This window comes from Lycorma delicatula, chromosome 9, assembly GCF_047948215.1.
Source record: "Lycorma delicatula isolate Av1 chromosome 9, ASM4794821v1, whole genome shotgun sequence".
NCBI classification, from domain to species: Eukaryota; Metazoa; Arthropoda; class Insecta; order Hemiptera; family Fulgoridae; genus Lycorma; species Lycorma delicatula.
The window spans coordinates 61,490,041-61,517,406 of record NC_134463.1 but is presented as its reverse complement, the minus strand read 5'-3'; the positions used below and the strand labels follow the sequence as shown (position 1 = coordinate 61,517,406).

Genomic DNA, 27,366 nt, shown 5'->3' with positions numbered 1-27,366 from the left:
ACATTAGTAAATGGTTTTGATAATTTTTTTTTTATTGAAAGAGTATACTTTCAGAATGTTCCTAAATTAATTTTTATGAAATCCAATTGTAATCATAGGAAAACTACCAAAAAAACAACAACTCAATACCCTTCACCACTGACCGCTCACACCAGTACTGTGATGCCCTGTTCCCTGTATGAGTTGGATATATATTAATAATATTGGATAGATCACGCAACCTCATCATGTGATCTATTTAATAACTTATTTGAGTTCAAATCAGACAAGGCATTGCCCTCTATCTACTAAGAGCGACATAAATCTGCCTCTTGGCAAAATTTTTCTTTCGGAGGTTTATCACTACCTTATCAAGAGTTGCTACAAATTGATGAAGAAAGAAGCATTTGGAAAAATACAGTTAAAAGAAGAGACAGACTTATAGGCCACATATTAAGGCATCCTGGAATAGTCACTTTAATATTGGAGGGATAGATAGAAGGGAAAAATTGTGCAGGCAGGCAACGTTTGGAATATATAAAACAAATTGTTAGGAATGTAGGATGTAGAGGGTATACCGAAATGAAACAACTAGTACTAGATAGGGAATCTTGGAGAGCTGCTTCTTCAAACCAGTCAAATTGAAGATAAAAAAATATCAAGAGTTGTACCCTGCAGTTTGTGAACATTTACAGCCAAGCCTAGTATTAGAGATAGCACTTTGCGCTTGATATCTCCATATTCCCTTTGTTGTTTGAACTGATATCAATTTACCTATATGCAGCGGGTGTGTTGGACTTACACGAAATGAATATTATTAACATTTAAAGAAACGTGAATTCTGCTCTTAAAGATTTATTTTTATTATAATGTGATAAACCTTTTTCTGTGTTAAGATATTAACATTAATTAATCTATATCTTCAAGGTCAAGTAAAAATTTATTAACATATAAATTAAAAAATATTTTGAAAGAGATTCTGAAGAGAATTGGAATTAAATAGGTCAAACGTAATAATTTTATTCTTCTAAAATAATTTATTTTGCTTTATTCTTATAGTACTTTTTGTGAATTACAGTACTGTGATGAGTATTTTTAGTTTGACTTTGAATAATAAGAAATTTCATATAAAACCCTAAAAACATTTTGTATTTATATAACTTATAATAAATTTTAGCAACTGTAAACTTTGAAATGTATGAATTGATTGTGGTGAAATTGTTATGCAATCATCAACATCTTTCATTGTAAGACAAATAGTCTCGTCATCAATTTTTATGTGTATAGCTTCCGATAACTTTCCTTCCTCATATATCAAGCCGAGGTGGTGAGAATGCTGCTTTTGCGTTTTGTCTATTAAACTGACATGATGAGCATCATGACTCCCTAGACTTCATTTAATAAGAATCTACATACGTTCTCATTTTTGTGAGTACATTCTCATAGTTGAGAAGTGTTAAGTGGAAATATTCACGTATTTCTTTCGCTGTTTTTCCTTTAATGGTCATTGCTTCCTTGGCAACTTTCCTTTAAACGTCGCTGTCTTATTTGAACAGCACTTTAGTAGGCCTACCCACATTTTAATTACATAATATTTATATATATTAAATGTATACTAGGTACCACTACAAATTGTGAAATAGATTAATTTAAAAAATAATAAAACGACTTCAAAAAATAATAGTACTAAAAAGTTACAAATAATTATATATTTATTTATTAACTAAAATAAAAGTATTTACAATAAACAACTATTTTTGAAGTCGGTGCCAAAACACAAGTTAAAAAATCCTATATCTATATAATACAAATCCTACTTCAAACAATGCAAAATTGGTAACAGAAGTTTTACTACTATAAAATAAGATTTACAAAAATATAATACAATACAGAAATATGATATAAGAATACTTTATAGATACTTTGATACATATATTTCCATAAAGTGTATATGCCTTAGCGCAAACTCAAGATAAGTGATTGTGGATGCTCTTTCATATATGTTCTTGATTTCCCTTTTTACATGTGGGAATCCCATTTAGCTGCCTATGGTTGGTTGAGGTACTAACTTTATATACTTCGTTTAATTTGTGTTGGCTGGTACAAATTTCAAAAATAGTTAGTTATTTGTTGTAAATACTTTTATTTTAATTAATAAATAAAAATATAATTGTAATTTTCTAGTACCATTATTTTTTGAAGTCGATTTTTATTTTTTAAATTATTTTTACTTCCTTGTATGAAGTAAAGGAAGTATTGTGATCGCGAAAAATGTCGGTTTTCAGATTTCAACGGAAATATACATTTTGACCATCCCTGAATCCATTTTGGTTACTTTCAGCGTGTCGTCTGTATATGCGTATCTTGCATAACTGAAAAACAATTAGCCGTATGATGTTGAAATATTGGGTTTAGGACTGTTGTAACATCTAGTTGTGCACCTCCTCTTTTGATTACAACTGACTGAACCAAGTGTCCAAAAAAAGCCCAAAATCCAAAAAAAAATTGGATTTTGGTCTTTTTATTAACTGCAGTAATAAGCCCTCGTTGAGAGATTTTCAGCGATATATCACAAGCGGTACTTATTTTCATCGGGTCCAGAGTTATAGCCAAATAAAGTTTTAATGAAATGTTTGAGTCTTACAAGGGAAGGCACTTCGGTTCGAATCAGACTTCTTTTTTTTTGTTTTTTTTTTTTTATTTAAATATATTGATTTATTAATAATTATTAACCCATGATTGTAAAAGAAAATTTACAATAAATAATAATTCAATAATATAAAAAAATCAGCAGTTATTAGTGAAATAAAATTTTATGGACTTTAAAAACGTGTATATATGTAATTTAATAGGCAACATTACATGTGTATATGTAATAGATTCGGTGAAACATCTGATTATTTAATATTAATTGAAAATTATTTTTGAATTTTCTAGTTTAATTTCTGTTTAATGTTATTTAATTATTCCGGAATTTATATTTAATTTTATCTACATTAAAGTTAACTACACAGTGACTGAAAAATAGACCCCACAAGAACAACATATACATTGAGGCATACACACCCGATCTTTAATAAATTGCAAAAAAATTCTTATATTTTAGTTCATGACTCCTGATGTTGTCAGACAATATTCTTCCTAAGTCAGAGTTGGTCATTTCATTTGTTTTTTGTTGCCAATGATTTAATCACTCTTTGGTTTGATATAATTCTTCTGATGTTAATTTGTGTACATGTTTTTTAGTTTACAAATTTTCTCTCTGTATTCATCAACCTCTCGTAATCTTTTCTTTCCTTGGTCTTAATGTTTTCTTCTGTATATTTATCATCTTCTCTTAATCTATTTTATTCTTTCATTCTTTCTTTGGTTTTAACATATTTTTTTTCTATATTTATCATCTCTTAATGTTTTATTATTCCCTTGTTCTTAACTTTTTCTTCCTCTTCATATTCATCTTCTTGTCTTTTTTTTTTGAGATGTATTTCTTCATGCTATCTTTCTTTTTTCATTAATAAAAACAATATTTTACACTTTAAGGTCAAAATTAACATTTGTAAGCAGAATATAGGAGTTCATTAAACAGAATAGTTTAATTATTATTAACTTTTATTTATACAGCACATCAAAAATCTGAAACTTAATATCTTAATTTTTAACTCCTTTCATTTTCTAATTTCTTTCGCATATCTTTCATTACTCTTTAACTTTTAATATGTAATTGAATATTTTTCCTAGTAATGAATCTATAAAACAATAAAAATGAAAACTTTGCTCTCCCTCTTTCCATCTAATAATAAATTTTTCATGTACAAATTAATGGTAGTTGGGATAAACTCCACTATTGTCTCATTACAACATATACAAGCTTTTGTTTTGTTTTAACTCCTATACAACTCTCAAATTCTTGTACAACTACTACTAATTCTTTTTCTACTTTTCAATTTTAGAAATAAAATGTTTACATATTTTAGCAGATATTTAGTCCTTTTGTTAATGTATTTTTAAATGAAAATAATTTTTTTAGCATTATGTTTTGTGTATTTATAATGGATGCTATTTGGTCGATTAAAAAAAAAAAATTAAAAATTTTAAAATTCACTCGTACTTTTGTTTATGTTATAAATATTATCTTTAATATACAATGTAGAGTGCAACAGATACAGCTAAGGTACATTTTCATTTTACCTGTAAGTCTTATAATCTGTAATTTGTTATTATTATTATTATTATTTAATATAATTGTAATAAAATATATTTACAGGAGTCTTACAGCAAGTTATAGATAGATGTATTATTGGAGCATCAGTTCGGGAGATATGCATTTATGGTGATGAATTACTTCTTGAAGAAACTAGTAAAGTATTTAAAAGGGAGAAAGAACTTAAGAAAGGTATTTAAATTATTTATGTAAATTGTATTTAAAGATGCAAATGCATTTATTACAATTAAGTATGGAGAGAAAACAGTATTTCACTTACACAAAGTAGCCTCTTTCCATCTTTGTTGTATTATTCTAAATTACTGGAATATTTTAGATAAAAAAAAAGCTTGTTATACAAATAATTTATTATTTTGTTAAAGAAAAGCAATCTATTTTTATTTTAAACTTTGTTTTATGCTTTGGAAGTTTATTAAAAATTGAATATGGACATAATATTCTGCTTTAACCAATGAAAAGCAGTTGTCAAAAAAGTTTTGGGAAATTATTTAATTTTTTTTGTACACTTCATATTTTTTTTACAGCTTGTATAATATTTTTAATAAATTTATTTTATGTAATAATATTCAATAAATTTTTACAACTGTATAACATTATTACCTTATTACAACTGTAACCTTGTTATTTCTGTGGTATTACCGTGCCTCACCTTTTAAATTGTAATTTTTTGAAGAACAATACATTAACTGTAAAAACCAATTTTCATACTAAATAGTTACACTTCTTTAAAGGTTTTTTTTTAAGTATACTTAATGCAATAAAAAATGTACAAGTTATTAAACAAATTACTTTTTTTACAATTGTTAAAAATCATATTTTACAGTTAATTTGAAAATTTATGTTTTTGATAAGGTAATGTACACAAAGACACCGTTGCATAATACTGTGTTAAATTTATAAACATACAAACAAGGAAAGTACATCTTCTTTTTGTTAGGTTATTATATAATTAACCTAAGATAAAGCATTCTAATAACTAAAAGCTAATAATTTAAATACAACATTTGATCAAAGAGATTAGGAGACTGGCTTTAATTGATGAGCACCTCAGACTCAGTAGTACTCTATACAATTATCTAATAGAAAATAGATCTTTGATGGTTGCCTATATTTTTATCATAGAAATACCAGATATCTATCTGAGATCCATAGGAAACCATTGAAGAATGGTAGTGGAAAGGAATGCTTTAAATGCAGGCGGCTGCAAAATGAAAAAAAGTTCACCCAAATGAGTGCTTCAAGATTCCTCCAGGTAGTATTTGGAAGTAATCAGTTAAAATATAAACTGGCCATCATGGAGAAATGTAAGCTTTCAGTTGTAGTGATATTGCTTGTAAAAAATAAATTGTCAAATTAACTATAAGGATCTTTTTTTTTATGTAAGAAGACTGTTGGAATAGCATACTTGCCTTCAGACTGTTGGGCTAGTAGACTTGTCTTTCCTTGTAGACTGTTAACAAACTTAAATCTACCTTTTCTAGTTAAATTTTATGATATTGATTCTCATTAATTTGATCTAGCCTACAGTTGTTACTGGATTTTAATTAAGATTTGTCTTAGCATAATAAACCTAGGAAATTACAATGTAATTTTATGAATAGTTATCCGGGTTGCAGTTAAACAATTAGACCTAGTTATATTGAAATCTTATGGGTGTTATATCATTTGCATAGGGTGTGGTTATAGTTTTTATAAATAAATTGCAAAAAATCAGTTTATATAGATGTATTTAGAAAAGAAAATTATTTTACACAGTTTTATTTTGCTAAAATTAGTACATCACTTCATTGATTATCAGAAAAAAGTGTTGCAGTAATTTGAGAAAGTGATAGAATTTATAGCACCATTTTTCTAATTAATGTTTTATTTAATATGATTTTAGGTTTATTCATTTAATTCTGTTCTTACTTCTCTTTCAGGAATTGCTTTTCCTACTTGTGTATCCGTTAACAATTGTATCTGCCATTTTTCACCTCTTCCAAGTCAGCCGGATTATATTTTAAAAGATGAAGATGTTGTTAAAGTGTAAGTTTTTTTTTAATATTTCTAACTTACACCAGGAGGTAATTAAACATTTTATTTAGCGTAATTGGAATCTGTTATGATATTAGTTTATTTCTTACCAATCTGTCTACTGTCATAAGTGATACATCTACGTTGCATAAAACATGTAATAATAAGTAAATTCTTGTCAGGTATATCAAAAGCAAAACAAACTTTTTGTGGAAAGGTTATAATTTGTTTAGTTTTGGGTTGCCTTTCATAGCCAGAAATTTATCCTATAAAAAAGATTGCTTGATCCGCTAAGAAATAAATTCAGACAATTCTACTTGTATAAGTAAAGCAACACATTTTGTTTTTTTACTGTTTTCATACATTCCTTGACAAGAATGAATTTTCACAAAATCTCACTCCCTTAATGTTCAAATAGAAAGGAAAATTTTACCTTCGTATTTGAGGATATTCATAAAATATGTAAGCAAAAATTCAAAGTTTATACGTTAGTAGAAATTGAGTACATACTTTTTATTTTAAAAAAATGCAAATAAAGAACAGTTTTTACATAATTTTTTTAATACAATGATATTAAAGCTGTATTTTATGATACTGAATTATAAAATAAGAAATTTGCTGTGAGGTTATTAAAAAATTATGTTATTTTGATTCACTTGTTATCTATAAAAGGTGATTAAATTTCTTCAGTGATCTTACATAATATTTTAAATCCTCATGTATAGAACAAAGTAAGATTTTACATAGAAAATTTTTTCTCTTCATCTATACTTAATTGATAGCTCTTTTGCTGTTGCATGTATTTTATGTTTGATTGTGTAAGTGTTACACAAATTTTATACAAACTTAGTTCTCAACAGCAGATTGTCGGTACCTACTTTTCATCCTGAACGTTGTGGGTTTGAATTCTTGTTATATTTAGCACATTTAATACATGGTAAATTTGTTTTACAAATAGTAATTGTGATTGAAGTATTACTTTTATTTACTTTAAATAAATAAATAGATTAGAATTTTATTTTAATATTTTTTCAACTTTTATTTAATTAATCTTTTTAGTGACCTTGGAGCCCATGTTGACGGTTTCATAGCTGTAGTTGCACATACAATTGTTATAGGCGCATCTCCAGATAATAAAGTAGAAGGTAAGACAGCTGATGCAATTCTCGCAGCGCATAATGCAGCTCAAGCAGCACTTAGACTTCTTAAACCTGGCAATGAGGTAATAAACATGAAACCCCAAAGTACATTTACGTATTTAAAAAAAATTTTACATGATTATTTAATATTTAGATTCTATTAAATAAACCACCTAGTACAGAATTTGAGATAAGACATTTTACCTTAATTTTTCATGAAAGTACTTTCATGGGATCCCGTTATCCTCAGTCATGATTGAAATAAATTTGATTGTATATTAATTTAAATGAGTGTTGCTTTCTGTTGCAGTTTTTATAAGACCGTCTCCCTCAAACACTGGTGGTTTGTACAGCGGTCTGATAGTTAATAATCATAGTTAACTTATTTATTTTAAATCTGTCATCAGAGAAACAAAGTTTGAACAGATAAGGAATATGTAGATGATTAATTAGTTATGAAATTTGATTTAACAAGTAAGATGTAACTATAAAATGTAAGAAAAAAAAATAATTTGTACAAGAAACAGAAGCAGATCAAAAGAAGGTAGAAATAGGTGAATACTCAATATGGCATCTTAGCCATTTTCTTTTATTTCTGCTATTTAAAGAAAATAAAGTTATAGTTTACTCTGTGATAAACAAAAAAAAATCAGCGGAAAACTACACATTTTTTTACAATTCTGAACTACAATTTTTTTTTTATGAACTATCTTCATAACATCAAAATTTTGTTGTGAAATATTGAAGAAGCTTTGTAGGCTTGGTTATTTTTGAAAATAACCATGCAAGATTCTCATGAATATTTTTGTTCTTTATGATAGTTCACTGCCTGGGTTACGAAGTTTTTATAAGATAAAGTGGGATATTTCTTACTAGTCCCTCTATAGTTTGGATATCAATATAGTTTAATAATAGGATATCAGTTCTTAATAGTAAAAAAAGAGCTTGTGATAGGGTAAATAACTATCTCGATGCTGTGACATTGGAACTCTTCATATTATGAATACTGCTATGCATAAATGACAGAGTTCATTATATTGTGGATGTAATATTTTAATTCCATCATGAATGAAATAACTATGTTTCAGTTTTCATTATTTTTTATTTTTTTCACGATATATGATACAGAATTGGCAGTTAGCAGTATATGGTCTTGCTGTGTACACCTACGCATATGCTATAAATTGTATATTGCTTGTACTTGCAAGCATAGATTAACATAATTTACAGCAAATATATGAAAATTAATCTTGAGGGGAAAATTCTAAATATCTGAGGACATTTGGAATGTCATGAAAAATAGGTACCAGTGAAAATGCAATGAATACTCATGTCACGTTTACTTCCAAATCATTAGTATGAATTTGTGTGTATATTTCTTTGTAGGGTGTACTTGCAAATGCTCTTTTTCTAAACTATATTTATTGGGTTGTTATGAATGATTTATTGCAGTTAGTCGTTCTGCCACTCATGTTGAAATGCTGATTCACACATACACAGTATTTTACAGCTAGATCAGTCTAATGATGAATTCACTATTAGATTGTTTTTAAATAAAACTTTTAACATTTTTTTTCTATGTTAAGTATGTAGAGATCGATTGAAGTATCATAAATTTTAACACTGATTCTCCTGATATCTGTTGCATTTTTAGAAAAAGATATAGCTTTGATCAACTGCACTTTTAATGTTCTACTTTTTTGTCATTTCAGACTTATACAATAACAGATGCGGTACAGAAAATATGTGAAGACTACCATTGCAAGCCCGTTGAAGGAATGTTAAGTCATCAATTAAAGCAATTTAAAATAGATGGTGAAAAGACTATTATTCAGAATCCGACAGATTCACAGAAAAAAGAACATGAGAAATTTGAGTTTGCATTACATGAAGTTTATGCGATGGATGTTCTTGTTAGTACAGGAGAGGGTGTTGTGAGTATTTTGTAATTTATATCTGTAACTAAATATTATTTGCCTTGCCCTGTTACACAAAATGTTTAACATGGTCGGTTAGAAGCAAGCAGTTTCTATTTATATTTCTTTGTATTATTGATAATCTGATCTGATTCCCTGTTAAATTTAATTTACCTGTATTCATTGCTAAAAATATTCAGTTGTCTAATGGAAAAACTGACCATAATTATTTTTTTTGACCTGTGGGAAACAAATTGTTAATTAATTGTAGGTTCAATCTTTTGATTTCCAGACTGCTATTGTTGATGATTTTTCAGGTAAAGTAAAACTGTCAAGATGTAAGGGATACTTAACTGGATTCTCTATACCAAATAATGTTTTTGTCCTAAATATTAATTTTGTTTATTTTTTTTATACATTAATAGTACCTAAACATTTCTTTTAAATAAAGATTAGTTAGGATCATTATGTTAAATTATGAATTTGTTGAGTGTACAATAAACTTAACAGTTAAAGATTTTTTTTTTAATCATTGTTATGTTTCATCATAGTCATTTATTTTTTATATTACTTGATTTTAGTTTTGGTTTTGTACCTGAAAGTGTAGCTTTAAACTGTCTGTTGCTTATCTGCCTGTTTTCTGAAAAGGGTGGTTCGTGATGAGTGGCAAAGTGATTTGAATGCTACCATCAACAAATAAACTTCGTCTAGTTAAGGACACTGTGTCGCTGTGGAGCTCTTCATGCAGGAATAACCATTGAGAGGAGGTTATTATTTGCCATTTGCAAATAGGGCACACTAAACTTACTCATGAATCAGACCAATGCACCTGTTTGTATTGGCTGCGATTGCCAACTAACGGTGCACCACATGCTTGTGACCTTTGTCTTTTATTTGGCATTGCGTCAGAAATTTAAATTAAGGGCTACCATACAAAATATTCTAGGGGAAATGTTATAGAATATTTTATTATTGTAATGTGTTTTAGATTTTTACTATTTTGCCTAAAATATTGTGCTTTTTTATATTACTGTTATTAAGTTTATTATCTGTGATGTTTAGTGTTGATTTTGTTAACAGAGTGTAATAGTAATCTTGTAATAATTGACAGTTCAGGTCAACAAAGAGAAGAGAACTTCCCAGTAATTTTGAAAAGAAATATTTGCGGTTAAAAAAATCCTTTTATTTTGTTAAATAAGTGTAATTAAAAATTTTTATTGTATAAACTGATTTCTAAAACCTTAACAATTATATTCTTATATGGTAAATGAGTAAGGAAAATATTATATTAAGAAGAATTTTTTTATTTATTTATAAGTTTTGGGTAACTTATAATTATTTTTCAATTTGCTTTTATAACAGGAAAAGTGAAATTTACCAGTAAGTAATAAATATGTCATAAATCTTCCACAGAATAAGTGTTTGTCTGTTTTCAACTGAACAACATATTTACCTTACTTCCACCTTTCAAGTAATGTATTAGATATTTTCTCCAAATATATGAGGTGTGGCTATTAAATAACAAGACTAATGCTGTAAAATTTATACATAAATGTTGTTTAAATTTATACATATTTTATTATTCTCCCTTCAATGTACACCCCTCCTCTAACCCTACAACACTCCATACAGAATTTCCATTGCTTGAAACAGTGCTGGAAGTCTTCTTCTGTGAGCTCTTTCATGACGCATATCACTTTTCCTTGAGCAGCTTCAGTGGTCTGAAATCTTGTTCCTTTTAATGCAGATTTGACTTTGGGAATAGATAAGTCGCATGGTGCCAGGTCAGGCGAATAATGCAAGTGTTCTAACACTGGGATGTTATACTTTGCTAGAAACGTCTTGACAGATAATGCAGTATGAGTCGGTGCATTGTCCTGATGAAGAACCTATGACTTGTTCTTCCACAATTGGGGTCATTTTTTTCTTATTTTTTCATGGAGTTGACCAAGGACCTTGAATAAAGACAAGAATAGTTTACTGACAGTCAGATCACCAATTTTTTACAATATTTTTATCTGTTTTTGACGTGGAAGGGCGACCCAAGCAAATATCATCTTCAACATCTTCTCGGCCATCGTGAAAACGCTTAAACCACTCAAAAATCCGCATACATGATAAACATTCATTGCCGTATACTTTTTTTTTTTTTTTTTTTATAAAAGAAGTTTCAGTGGCCGTTTTTCCAAGTTTCGTATGAAATTTCACAACAATCTTTGATCTAATATTTTTACAGAAACTGGAGTGGCAACAATTGAAAGTGAAGGCTTCATTCACGCTACACAGCTGTCGGTCGTACGAATTTGGCACATGCATAATTCTTCTGTAGCAGCATTAGTCGTGTTAAATAGCCACATCTCGTATTGAGATTGTGTAGCAAAAAATTTATATTGATTGTTATAAAATAATGTAATGTAATTTTAATTAAACAAAAAAAAGGCATGTAAGTGTATTTCTTAAGATAACTGGAACAGTCTTTAAATTATTAAATTTTAAATTGTAGATTTAAATTTGCCTAATAATGCTACATAAAAGTAAACTAACGCTAGTTATTTTAGATTCCTTGAAGACTCAAGTAGTAACCCACCAAGTTGGTCTAGTGGTGAACATGTCTTCACAAATTATGAATACTAGATCATGGATATCGGTGTTCTTGATGGTTGGGTTTAATTAACCAAACATTTCAGAAATGGTCAATCTGAGATTGTACAAGACTACACTTCATTAATACTCATACATATCATCCTCATTTATCCTCTGAAGTAATACCTGATGGTTATTCCCAGAGGCTAAACAGGACAAACAAAGACTTTAAGTAAAGGTATATTTATGAATTTAGATGAGTTATTTATTGGTGGTAGAATTATTAAGAGTGAGTTTATAAGAATTCTAGAAACCTTGTGCAGAAGGTTTGGTAATTCTAAAGCCCAACCAAAATTAATTTTATTAATATAATTAATTTAATTCTATTGGCTCATTGATAACATAATGGTCACCATTCTGCTTTTTGATTCTAATTAACATTATATCTTGCTCTGGCAATCTGTGGATGTAACTAGCTATGGACACACTCATTACGTGGATAAGAAACGGCTTCACTACTAGATATCTTGAGACTTCCAGAATATCTTACAAATCAGGCTTCAGTTATCTTAAAACCTCTCCACCGCGTTTAATTTAATCAGTCCACCAACCCCACATTTTCTTTAAAATACCAAATTTCAAAAGTTGTATTCTTTCTGCCTTTTCTTTTATTCTTATTTCACTTTCATTAAGTAGTTCTAGTTCTTGTTATTCATATATTCAAAAATTTCCTAAATCTTTGTCATATCTTAGATGTGTTAAGTCTGATTATAATGTCCTGTTTATCACTTTCTTTATAAATAATAAAATATCAGAACTTTTAATACATTGTATTATATCCCAATAAATTTCTCCTTTTCTGTTGTATTAATTTATTTTCAAATTGAATTTCTCTTTCAACAATGAGTTCATACCTGTTAATGTTTATCATAATACATTCTTCATATGTTATTTTATACTAATCTCTTCAGTGTATTTCTTTATACCATATACGTAGTGCATATTTTCCCATTGGCTCAGAATTGGAGGTAAAAAGTTGTAAGTAGTAGGGATTTCATCCAGTTATAATAAAGTACTTAGTAACAGTATTTTTATTCAATTGTACCAGTGTCCAACAATGTAGTAGATTATCGGGAGTCTTGGTGCAGGGACGAGAAAGGAACACGAGAGTATCAGTTTACAAGAAGACGGATGAGACGTACCAGCTCAAATTGAAGTCGTCAAGAATGTTCTACTCAGAGGTAGCACACAAGTACGGTACGATGCCTTTCAACTTAAGGAGCTTTGGTGAAGAAACAAAGGCGAAGCTAGGTGTTACAGAATGTGTCAGTCATAAATTGATCGAGCCTTTTCAAGTTCTGTATGAAAAGCCAGGTATAAAAATTGTTTCTTTATTTTGTTACGATAACATTTATTTAAAAAGTTATTAGTAAATTGAGTTACTTTTAGCATTGCTTTAATTTTTAAACTGAAGTTTGTAATCTTTTCAAAATTGGTATTCTTCATAAGTGAAAAATACCTCTTAAAATGATAGTTTAGTACAGATAAACTATCATTATGCATATAAATTCTTGCGTCAGAATTGAAAATGTTATTTATATATAGTGAAATAGTGTTCTGCAAGTTTTTTAATTATAAAGTTGCATTATTATTATTTTATATTTAAAAAATCACTATGCATGAATGGTGACTTTACAAACTTTGCATTATTGTACAATTTGCATTAATTATAAATAAAATCTTCATTATCATAATAGTAATAGTTTATTATTATGTTAAAAATGTTAGTTTTTATTTCAACTTGAATGTTGGAGTTTGATTGACTGAACTATATAAAAATAAAAAATTGTGTGATAAAATAAAAATTACATTAAAAATGTTATTATAAAGGAATTGGAAATTATACACAGGAAAAATATTCAACATTCTTCTTGTCTGTAAGGAAATGCCTTTGACTTGTTACTACAAAAAATATTTATTAATAATCTTACTAGCATTATTTCATGGACTTACAGACCATGAAGTAACAGAAGTAGATTCGCCAGAAGATAAAAACTCTAACTAGGACATCTAAATTAGCTACAATGCAATATCTGGACTCGAACACCTTATTCTAGGGGACTGAGGAGTGATTTTCTAAGCGGCATAATATCCAGTGGACATTATATATATAAAATAGTTTACTTATCACATCATTCATTATAACTTATTTGCTCATCACTATTATTATTCATTTTTCTATTTGTGTTTCAGGAGAAATTGTAGTTCAGTTCAAATTTACTGTACTCTTGATGCCAACGGGAGCACATAAAATAACAGGCCTTCCTTTCAAGCCAGAACTATATAAATCAAGTCTTAATATCAGCAATCCAGAGATGAAGGTTAGTTACAGTAATATTTAACATGTTTAATGTTTTTATTGAATATTTTTAATATAATTTATATATTGGAATCTTATAACAATTGCCAATCCCAGATAATTTATATTCTTAAGAACAAGAATGTTTTTAATGACAGTTTTATTTTTTCTTAAAATTAATTTTTTGGTGGTTAATCATGATTGGTAACCATCAAATTGCTTGTACTTAAGAATAGAATCAAACTGAGATATATATTAAAAAGCCAATTAGATTTAAGGTTGTTTTTTATTTATTTAATTTAATAAAACTATTACATTAATTTTTTAAGTTGAACAGTTTGATGTAATGAACAAAAATCCCAAAGAAGAGCCTCGGAAACAGACTGGGAGTATGGTTAACCAAAACAGAAATGTAAAAAGGGAACAAAGTCAGAAATGGATTATCAGTGTTGCTACCTGAAATGTTCAAGGATTGTATTCAAAGGAGGGAAAGATTTTTAAACAGTTTGGTTGACTACAGAATTGACATTGTTACACTGACAGAAACGAAAAAGAAAGGAAAGGGCACTGAGCAAGTGGGCGATTGTATATAATGTTTTATAGTTGTGAGAATAGGGAATGACTAAAGACCTTCAACAGGATTGCTGTATGTCTCCGACTTAAATTTTTACTGTCTAAGATGTGTGGGGGGGGGAGGGTCTGACCATAGATTTTAATAAAATGAAGTATTTACCGATAGAAGTGCCAGAACAAAATCTGCAGATAGAAGTATAAATAACTGAGTTATGTGATGAATAGATGTCTTTAGGAGTGTTAATAAGTAAGCAGGAGTGTTAATAGTCAAAGAGAAATAAAAGATAGAATCATGCAAGAGAAAAGAAGCTGTTGAATTCAGTTCTGTGGTCAAAGGAAATTCAGAATGAAATAAAAGGATAGGAAATTCTATCCAAGTGTACTCATGTAGATACTAAAACATGGGAGATAATTGAAAGGAACAAAAAAAAATTTTAGCTGCTCAGATGAATTTCAAAGAAGCTCCAGAACGTCCAGTCGGGTGTCAAGACTGGACCGCGTAAGAAACGAGGAAATTAGAAGGATAAATGCAACCAGTACAGTAATAGATAATATTGGAGAAAAAAGATTAAAGTGGTATGGTCATCTATGAAGAATTGATGAAAACAGATTGCCAAATAAGGTATTTGGGTGGATCCCTGTAGAGAGAAGAAGAAGAGGACAGCTGGTTAGGAAATTGAATGGATGGCATCATAAAGGCCATGAGAGGAAGGAACTAAAGAAAATTACTGGTAGGACAAAGAGAGATGATATCTAGGATGTGAGACACACGACTCTTAAGCCTAATACAACTAACAATTAAAAAAAATTCAGATGTAATGTGTAGGGATATTATTATTCATTTACAATCTGGAAACTATAAAAGTTACAAGAGTTTTTTGCATTCCCATTAATTAATTAACTTTTGTATAAAACTTCATTTTTTTGGCTTTTACTTTTACATATTTAATTCCAAATCCAATCATACAAATATTACAGCCAATTAAAGGTAGTAAAATTTGTTACTTTGTTGATATGAAAGAATTTTTATTTTACTCACTATAAAACATATTGAAAACTTAACATCATAATTCTCCATTGAGGAGGAAGAGTAAGTATTCCCTTGATGTTTTGCTGCCTGTTGTAAGAAGCAACTTAAGAATGCTTGATTTTTTCCAGACGTTTTCCAGATAAATTTGGTCCTTTTTTAAATATTAAACTAAACTTTTCTCATTACTGAAGTGAAAACAACTAGTCCATATTAACTAAGTGCATCACTATTTTATTATGAAATCACATCTTAGTGTACAAACAGATATTGACGATACTTATATTTACTGTATTTACAAAAAATTAAAAATACTGTTCATTAAAAAAAAGAAAGTAAAGAACAAAACAGAAAGTAGAATTCTTTTGATTTGTGTGGGAACTTGCTACATATACTCAAAATTACCACCACTGTTATAAATACTAGCATCAAGCATATGTTGGGCTCTTGTATTAATATCACAAGAGCGTAGTGTATAGTGGATATTCAAAATTTCCATTTTTTCATTTGAGTATAGTACAATGTCTTAAATATCTTCTGCAGAGAATAGTCAAGGGCAAATCAGGGAATTTTGCTGCTGCACATATGGTCCATTTGTGGCATTGCAGGAAGTGAGTATTTAAAAATGTTGTTACTTATCCAATGTTCTGTATTGGTGCTCCAGCTTGCTGAAACACAATTGCATCCTCATATATATTGTGCACATCCTGACTCCCTGTCGAATGAGTCTTCTTCAAGACACCTTCCTTGTGACAGACTCTCTAAACTATATAGTCATCAATTTGACCCCTGTCAAGTTGCCACTGATGCAAATGATTCTGTAGACATTTCCATCAGTGAATTTACACAACTTGCTATCGCCTTTGTATGACCTCTTCCAACTCCAACCACGATCACCTACCATTACTTGACAACTCTCAGCTACCAAATTAACTGATTCGCGGAAGCGTGATCCCCATGCCTTCCTCACACTGAAGGTTTCACACAAGCTCTTCCTATATCTAATTTAATTAGATAATGCCCTATGATCATTACTTGATTAAGTCTTTAAACACTAAAAATACTATCCTAATATTGACAAAACAAGCATTGACTGTAACGACAACAATTTTTTTTACAGTTCAATTTATTCAAAATCCTTTTGATTTACTTAAAAATCAAGAAACAAATTCACAAATTTAATAAGCCTCTAATGAAAGCATACCCTATATCTCTGCTGTGATTTGCTTCTAGGAGTGAGGTCAATGCCTACACCCCCAATATTGCAGCTCCATCACAGAGTTCTTCACATGATATTAACAGCAAATATCTTAGCTAACCAGGACTCAATGTGAAAATCCCTTTCTTGGCAGAGTAAGTGCTCTGGTTGATCCCTAGCCACCCAGGTTGCTATTCTATCTTTACATCTGTAACAACATCAGACTCCCTCAACCATCCTCTACAGGGTTAAGAATCTAAGGAAACTAGCAACTACTTGTTCTTCAAATTTTTAATAAAAAATGGACAAAATTTATAGTGTCAAAACTGTAGCTATATTGATCCATATCAGATCAACACTGTTGTCTAATTGAGAAAATTAACTTCAGAATGCAGGTATGTTGCCAACCATTTAGCATGGAAAGTGTCAACTTTTCTATATATTAAACCAGTTGACCATCCTTTTTAATTTTTTTTTTTTTTTTTTAAGAACTATTACATCACACGTATTACATTATAACTAGTTTTTAAAAGAATATACTTGAACAAGAACAGAATAATATTATCATTCAGTTTCAGTTTTAAGACTATTTTAATAACATAAAATATTTTGTATAACATATGTTTGTAATAATAATAAGGGACAATAATAAAACAATTAATGAACACAAATATTAATATAGTAATTACAACCACAATAATAATCAGGGTAATAGTAGTAAACTATATTAATATTACAAGTCAATAATAATACATCAAACATAAACATACAAAACAAAGTACATGACATAATACATAATGAAAACAGTAAGTATAACATAAAAACAGGGAAAAATCAACAAAGAATAACAATCAAAATATTGCATATCAAATAGTGATAAATGTTATTAGTAAATAATAAATACAGATTACACACAAGATAGAGTTCAAAATAAATCGTTTGAAATTTATTCCAGGTAGATGAATATAAAACTAGAATTCAGACCCATTAACAAAAGAAACCACTAGTCTTGTATTAACAATCGTCTAAAGTTCACTTGCAAATAGTTTTGCTATCTACCCTAACAGTTTATTAATGAAGTCTATTGTATTTCTTTCACATATACAGTTATAGTTTTACTGTAATTCATCAATAGTATTTCTTGTTTACTGGAATTACTCATGGCATCATCTTACTCGTATTGAACTGGATTCAAGACGCCTTGCTGACTGACATCTCGCACTCTCGTCTCACAGACTCGCACCCATGACTCTCGTTGCTGACCTTCATTTTATCATCTCGCTGGACTAAACACGATGTGGGTTATGTGGGAGAATCTACATAACTCACAGAACTCCCCTGGCAGACTGACGCTGTTACACCTTGCAGACTGGTTCTAATGAAACTCTTCTGAACCCACAAACTTGCAGCCTCTCCTCGCTGGACTGACGTAATGTCTTGCAGATCCAGAACTGATTTTTTAGCTGGTATTCCAGAGATATTTATACTGCTAGCAGCTTTATATATTGTATACTCTTGAATATTCCAAAACAGAAGACAACAGTAAATTTGTAAAATTTTATCTTATTTCTGTAGTTAGCTATGATTTTTTTCATCATTGGAGTTTGAAAACCTCCCCTTCATTGTATTAATTAAATTTCTACCATTAGCACTTTATGCCCTCTAGGAACTCCTCCTACTTTGAATGATTCTTTTTTTTGTGCAAGGCCTTAAAAAAGATACCATTGGTCCATAACGATTCTTTAACCATCCTCATCATTCCTCCAGTGAATGTTTGCAGTGTTAAAAGCAGAATCTGATCACCCCATTCAGCAATATTTTGATAATATATTTTTACATACAATTTTTTTACTGCTTTAATCTTCTCATTATCCTCTATTCAAATTTTCTTACTGTATTGTTGAACTACATAGATTTCTAATCCCTTGTTTCTTAAAATAGTTTAACCAGTTGATCTGCTCTGTAAGTAAGGCCCAAACAGAACAGTTTTTAGGACTATTACTTTTATTTTGAAGGATTTAGCCGTGTGATTATTTTTAATATCATATTTTACTGTTGCCATCTTTTTTGGATTTTTTTACTAATGTACTGTTTAGGTCACTTTTATTTTGAAGGATTTAGCCATGTGATTATTTTTAATATCATATTTTACTGTTGCCATCTTTTTTGGATTTTTTTACTAATGTACTGTTTAGGTCAATATGACCCGATATGTATTTTATATTATATTATGTAGTTTTACCCACTGTGGATGAAGTCGGTTGGGGATATGTGGTTATGTATGTACAGTATAATGTCTGTTTGGTTGGAAGTTTGAATGTATTTCATCATTAATTATGAAATGCTATTCAAATGAAACAATTATAAAAAAAATAGAAAACAAGCATTATGTAACTGATTACCTTCACAAATCTCACGACTGCTGTAATTATGCAAGTCTCAACATGAATTTTATTATGTCTTGGCATGTCACTTGCACACATAACAGGCACGTTATTATAAATATAACTGCAAATAATCCAGTCTATTTAGTCTAATTTTATTGTTTTATAAAGTATAAAATGAGTATGGAAATCAAGTAGAACAGAGCGAAGTTCAAGAAAGCATAGCAGTTTCCGACAGTAAAGAGAAAGTATCAGAGATTGAAAATCATACAAGTGGTGAAGATTGATAGTGATGACTCTGATGAGAAACAAGGTAAAGAAGTTCTGCAGCAAGCATAAGTATACTTTCTAAGGATGGAGAGATTCAGTGGAAGGTGGAGGACCCACTACAATATGGACGACAAGCTGCCTAAAACATTATAAAAGGTATACCTGGTGTCATGAAATATGGATCAGTATTGTTGCCCTTAATGTTATTAGGAAGGCATCAACAAGGTGAATGCATTACCAATAAGTATATATCCTAATTTAGTTTACTGAATAATAGGAAATCTGGAATTTCAAATGAATTTCCCAGGAAAGATAAGGCTCAAATAGAATTGAACTCCAATTAGTATGTCAACTGCTGTTTGCTATATTGAACTTGGGATCTGCTAGAAATATATTATGAGGAAGATTAAGGTTAGAAATGTCAAATGTGGTTGACAGAAGGCTGCCTGAAATATCAGATACAGCAGCACATTTCACTTTGAATGAAAAGTTTTTATAACGAGAGTGCAATGTAAGTGTAACACCTTATTTGGATTGAGAGAATGAATTATTTACGCCTGAATGGGAAGATTTTTAATAAGTGTAAGTCCTAATTTTCAGGAAAATTTGTATACGCAAAAAATTTTTCCTGGCTACCAGAATCTAATAAAGATTCTACATGAATGATGAATACCATATATATCATTGATGGTTACATGTGGCTGTTGATAAAAATATATTTTTGTTTGACTGATTATTAAATGAGCAATAGGTATTACTTTCAGGCTTATTGGTATCTAAATTAGAATCATTCATTTTGCCCATGTGAACAAGTATGTTATGTTTCTTAGTACAAATCATACATAGATTTTTTGAGTAACACTCAAAAAATAGAATGGCCTTTATTTAAACAAATAAAACAATAATTATTATGCTTCAAAAAGTCGCGTTCATTGATGGACAAATCCAAAAATCTTTACAATTTTGTAAATGATGGTTTGACTTACATAACAAATATTGATTAGAATTAAATTTTGAATCATATCTACATTATTTCCCTTAAATTGTTTATTAGAATTCAAGGTAAATGTCTGTTAAAAAAGATCTGGCTGGATTGTTATAACACTGTCCTTTGGTTTCGTTTTGTGTTTTCACTTGAGTGTTTGAAGTGAATGCATTAATATTTTTGAGAAGTTGACGTCTCAAATTAAAAATTCAATAAAATCTTTAAAGGTGAGAAACCTTTATAGATATCTATAAAGGTATACCTTTGAACATAAAGTGATGAGTAAAAAAAAATTTTTTTTTAATTGTATCAGAAGTTTCCACTACTGTGCAATAATAAATAACACCTTTATAATTAATTTTTAGCTGCAAAATCTCATGATTTTGTTCCACTGTATTTGAAAACAGTTGTTTTTTTAATATATTATCTATCTATATGGCCTGTTTTAATTGACTTAACCCCCAAAAAAAAAGAATCAAGTTCATTTGAGAAGATATGTTCAAGTGCATTATTTATAACTTCACACTACCTTGCTGTCATTACTCCATGTTATTCACATTGTCATCAGATAGTATATACTTGGAACCTAGATTTCTATATTAATTGTGTGAATTTAATTTTTTGTCTTGCTGCTTCTCTTATCTCTTACATATCCAAGTATTAATCACCTAAAACGTACTCGAAAGCTTTTTGATGTAAAAAAAATTGATTATTCCTATTATATATCGGTCACTATTTTCTCCAGGAATGTTATTACAAATTCACTGAGTTTAGAACCTATGATCATTCACATATAAATTGAACACTTTACTTACCACACAGACATAATGACTCAGCAGTAGCAGATTCAATTTATATCTTATCTAGTTATTGTAATAGCATTTCTGTATGTCTCAAGATTTTGTATGTGCGTCCCCAATTCTGGATCTACAAAACTGAGAAAATGGTAAATCATATGGAGATTTGACACTTACTGCAGTAAGTTTAATAGATTTAAAACACCATTCTACTCATCCAACATAATTGTTTTCCTTGATCTAATAAATCGTTTAATTACAGGAATAAGAATGCTATCAAAAGGAATAGAGGCTATCTCTTACCAGAATGGCAATTAAGAAATACGCTTAAGTGTTCCTCGATAGCAGGTCATCTTGCCTATCCCTATTATATTTTTTCCTTGCAAATAAATTTTTGTTTGTCTATATCAACGATTTCTCCGGTCACTACTGGATTAAGCAGTAAAACATTAGCAGACACACTTCTCTGAGCAAATTGTTATCTACAACATATTTTTATTAATTTTTTTTAACAATACTATCACACTTTTTAACTCTAAATATAGCTTGAACTCAAGTCTTTCACACATTCAGCATCGAGGACGCATATTTGGCTCCAATCATCCCACCGCCTGGTGACACCACATGAGCGACTGGTGTAATAATATTTTTCAACACCGTCTTGTTTCACTGGCGCCCTCAATTCTGTTATTTCTTTCTTAGGGGCATGTTGTATGAAGTATAAATTAGGTTCATACTTGGTTTCAGTATTTTTATTACTGTGTCCATTATGTCCTATGATGTAATTGCTGGTCCATTTCAACCAAACAGGCACTGTTTGGACGTTAAACAGATTTTGTAAGTCGTAGAATTGAAACGAATTTTAGTTAATGAAAGCAGTGATGAAGACTTTTGATATTGATAGTGACACTGACTATGGTTTACATGATAGTGATGATAAATTTTCTTGTGGTAGTGACAGTGAAAATGTGATAAGAATTACTGACACTGAAACCCCTGGTGGTAGATAATACTATTAACAATGATAATCTGATTACGAACGACGAACCAAACAACAGAATTAACCTGACAAATGACACAGATAACTCAACAGTAAATCCTACATTAGCTTCAGTTACTCCAGCTAGTATTACATGGATGTCCCAGCTACCAGGTTTGAAAAATATCCAATTTAATGGAAATCCTGATTTACTTATTTCTACAATGAAGGTAAGCCTGTAGATTATTTTTCCTAATAGCTGATGATGAGTTCTCACTTCTTTTGGTGGAAACAATTAGGCAAATAATTTAAAACAAAAATTATTTTTCCTCGCTCACAAATATCACTGTGGAAACCACTAAGTAGAAAGGGATGAGTTTCTGAGTTTCAAATATTTTTAGAACTTGTTCTGCACATGGGAAACATTAAGTTAAATAGATTGAAAAATTACTGGTTGACTCATCACTTGTATAAAATACATATTTCACAAATTTATGGGAAGAAATTGATTTATGATAATTTTGAGGTGTCTTCATTTTTGTCAAAATCAACCAGAAGAAATAACTTATAATGGTCGTTTGTACAAAATTAGACCCTTACTAGAGTTATTCAATAAAAAAATGAATATCTTGTATTATCAATGATAACCATGTTCATACTATATTGTAATAGATTGGACTAGCAATTGATTTGTTACCTACAACTTCCTGTCTACGCATTGCTTACACTACTTAATACACCTCACATAGTGCTATGTGCATCCATCTATGTTTTTGCTATCTAAACTTTGACAAGTACTAGGCCTTGACTATGAATACTTTGACAAGTATTCATTGTACTAGGCCTTACATAAAATATCTTGCTCAAGTACACCAGTTACAATTTTCATTGATCTGTTTTATTTGAAATAAAAGTCAAAGATTTTCTTAATCTGTTTCTTTTGGTTAACTTTACATTTACTATATCTTTTGTAACATTTTTTGGAAAAATTTATTTTTCATTTTAAATTTATTAAACCTAATTTATACCAATCAAAAGTATATTTTTCAATTCAACATTTTATTTAGATGCCAGCAATTTCTAATAAAAAAAAATCTGAAACCTATTTAAAATGAATTTTATGAAACCCCTTCCTTAAAATTTGTGTTTTCCTGATGTTAAATATCTCATTAATTTGTTCTAAGAATTTACTTTTTTTTTGTTTAAATTGTTACTTCAAATGACTGAAGAGTCATGAGTTGTTAAAAGAGACCTGTTAAAGATTCAATTGACCTAGCTGACTGATTAGAATTATTAATTTTTTTTCAGGCTTTATTATGTTCATCAGCCAATCCTAAATCTGCAAAAAAGAAAAAAAAGAAGAGTGGCAAGATCAGTGGAGATGATGAGCACATTAGTGAAATAGATGGTGTATCTAACCGTTTGAATGATGTTGAAATGTAATTATTTTGTTCGTTTGGTTTTTCCTAAAGTAAAAAATTAAAAATGGCAGATACAGAATGTCAGCGTAATTACAAGGAAATAAAATGTTATATATCAGACTTTTGGTAAAAAAAAAATCTTTGATAATGATTATTATTAATACATTTATATTAGTATTAAATAATAAATAAGAATAAAAAAATTATTGAACTGAAATGAATTTAGGCAATGCATAAAAGTACAACTTTAAGTGGTAAAAGTAATAAACATCATATTAATAAACTAAAAAAAAGGTATAATAATCACTTAATTAATTGAGACATCAGATGTATTATAATTTTGATTCTTATAAGTATAGCATAAATGCTAATTTTTTTTCCATTTCATTAATTTTAAATTTTAAGTGTTAGTATATTTTAAGTCAAGATTTTATTTAATAACAGTACTACTTTAACAAATCAAATTTTATTTATGCCATGATGTTATTTAATATGAAGGAAATAAATTTACTTAGTTCTGTGGATGAAACATAAAGTTTGCACCGTTGGCTTTTAATTAATGTATTAATTTAAAGCCTTGTGCCTTTTTTAAAACTGTGAAACTCTACGGTTCATCTACAATTACTTAAATGAATGTTGTTTTTCTTCTTTATTTTTATTTCTTTTTTTTATGTATAACTGTAAATGCATGATATAGTCTCTTTAACTAGCATAATACCTATAATTAAAAATAATTTACCACAAGTTGGTTTAATGAAAACAGTAATTGATTAATTATTGTTAAATGTAATTAATTTTATCAGAGTGATATGCATTTAATATAATTATAATCTTTTTAACAAATTTAGTTAACAATAAAAAATAAAATTAAAGTTAATTAAATGTTAATATTATTATTCAGATAATTGTATTATATTTTTTATTGTTTATTAACCCTTTTGCTGCCTGCTTTACTTCATTTTTACTGTGTTACTTACTAAAGAGGTAATTTTATATTCAACAGTTTAATTTTATTTTGTCATATATTGAAAATATCATTAAAAGTTATTTTTATATATAATTTTGTCTTCAAATATTTTCAGAAGTAAATTTGTCTTTAATGTTTTACTACAGAGGAAATTCGTAATTCCCCTCAAAAACTTAATAGATTGGCCACAACCATTTATCACTTTGGTTGAGGGGGTAGTCTGTACCTTCAAACTGTTGTACATACTTTATGGTAACAGCTTTATAGTTTTAATTTTGAAGTTGTCTGTAATAAACATCAACATTGTTTTACAATCCTAGAGAACAGATGCTAGTTCAATGGGGTTATAGCCAATTGGTTTTAGGTCAGTCTTTTGTTTTGATTTTGATTATTGGTATGTTCTGGCATTTTTTAACTGATAATTTCATTCAAACCTTCCTCATTGAAGTATATGTTCAAGATTTTTTTTTTATTAATTCAGTATATTCATTTAACTGTTATAAATCAAATCAGTGTTGTGATATACTATATGTTTACTGTAATGTTGTTTTCATACTGTAGTTCCCTGACTTCTACTGTTGATACCAGTCTCAATTTGTAAGATCAAAACATTATTCATGGTCTTCAAGAAAATTTATTTACAAAAATATTGTTTTTAGTAAATATATTATCACCAGTATGATAAATATTACTTTTTGGTTTATTCATAGCTGTAATACAGTATCCACATTAGTTCAATTAGCGTTTTGGCAGCGGTAGAGTTAATAAATTAAATTAAATGACTTTGTATTAAGTGTTTCACTTTACAATCAGTGTTAATTAATTGCATATTTGTTATGTGTTAAATATACGTATATAAATCATAAGTGCACATTTCATCAGTATATTTTTGTCGCTAATCTGTTTTTCTTATTTGTATATTTTAATTTATTTTAAAATTAGCCTATTTTTAGTGATAAAATTAGCTGTGATTAATGTAAGTCACATTATTATGTTAACCCTTGAACTGGTAAATAAAAGGAGTTTAACTGATCTTGGAATTGACAATCATATTTGATGATACCAGATACTATTTTTTTCCTAAATTTAATCATGATATGAAAATAATTAATATCAGTACATATACTTTTTTAAGTTCAATTGATTTAATCCTACTTATAAAATTCTTTGATCCAGAAATATTATTTAAGAAGTGCTTTAAAAAGTTAAAGTTTGGGTTGGACATTAATGAATAAGAAATAACATTATCTATAATCCAAGTAAAATTTATTTTGCTAATAAATCATTTGCACAATTATAATATCATTATTTGTTTCGCAGAAAATATAATTTAGTACAATATTTCTAATATTTATATAATTAATGCATGTTTAAAAGTGTAATTCTGTAATCTAGTTAAAAATATTTGCCGTTTCGGTAGTTTTAACCTGTAGATGATACATATTTTGTTGCATTATTTTCAGTTGCCAGGTCATGGGTTAAAAAAACTTTTAAGGGTCTTTCTTTAATATTATTCAATAAAAAAGAAAATTCATTATATTAATTACAGCTATTTTTTATTTATTTATTTTTTTTTAAGAGACTTGTTGCTTATAAATAATGTAACTTTTTTTTAATGGACATAATTTTTTTCTTAACTTTAGGGGGGTTTATTTTAAGTAGATTTTTACTTTGTTTCATAACAGATAAATATGTTCTGCAGTTATTTATTTTTTATTATTGGTTGTATATTTTCATGCTGCTACAAAAAAAATCATACAAAGATTTTTTAGGATTGTGTATGAAAAGAAAAACAAGTTGTTTTTATATAATTACATTTTTTTAAATGGTAAAATTTGTTAGTTACCATCTTTAAAGAAGATGTAATAAAGAAACTTTGCAATTTGTGTACAGTGTTTTATTAAAATGATATAATCAATGGAACGGATTTGATTTTTATTTAACAGTTTGTTTTGTTTTTTTTTCTTTTCAGTTTAACAATCAGTTCCATTTCAAAAGATTGGCAAAAAAAATTTATACTAACAATATATTTTTTTGTTAATATAATATTGTTTGTATAAAATCTTAATTTTGTTCCAGTTATAAATTTGGCATAGTGCTTGTTCCAGCTTTTGTGTTTTATTCTACCTCGTTCTTTGTGGACAGTACTCAAAAACCTGTAATAGAAAACACTTCTCTGATATATTCATTTGGTGTTGAAACAGGCTATATATTTTTTTATCTTCTCTGTTAGTATTAACTTTAACTGATATTAGAATGTGTATTTCAGTTGTTTCTGATAAACCAGTAGCCAAAGAAAGAAGAGGAAATTGTATAAAGCTATAGTTTTGTAGCAGTCTTTCTTTTTTTTTTTCATTCGTTAACATTACAAAATACTAAAATACTTGTAAGTGATAAACTATTTTAATAGTGTTTAAGTATCTTCCTATCTGCTTTTTTACTTCCAAAATTTTCCTATTTGGAAAATAAGTTACTTAGTATAGTATATTCAGGCAATGTTTCTCTCAAAATTATTTTAATATTATAATAGTCTTGTAAACATTGCCTTCAGTTT

At 28.6% G+C, this 27,366-nt stretch overlaps 1 protein-coding gene across 1 annotated transcript in view; it reads left to right on the top strand.

Annotated features, from left to right (window-relative positions):
* The window catches only part of LOC142330768 (proliferation-associated protein 2G4), a 34,157-nt gene extending 7,243 nt beyond the window's left edge, over positions 1 to 26,914 (top strand). Inside the window, exons 2-8 of the mRNA XM_075376213.1 lie at positions 4,244 to 4,372; positions 6,121 to 6,226; positions 7,274 to 7,436; positions 9,066 to 9,287; positions 13,001 to 13,226; positions 14,106 to 14,233; positions 23,733 to 26,914. Coding sequence (XP_075232328.1) covers positions 4,244 to 4,372; positions 6,121 to 6,226; positions 7,274 to 7,436; positions 9,066 to 9,287; positions 13,001 to 13,226; positions 14,106 to 14,233; positions 23,733 to 23,867 — 1,109 coding nt within the window. The 3' untranslated portion in view covers positions 23,868 to 26,914. The remainder of the gene's footprint in view (positions 1 to 4,243; positions 4,373 to 6,120; positions 6,227 to 7,273; positions 7,437 to 9,065; positions 9,288 to 13,000; positions 13,227 to 14,105; positions 14,234 to 23,732) is intronic.
* Positions 26,915 to 27,366: the final 452 nt, after the last annotated feature.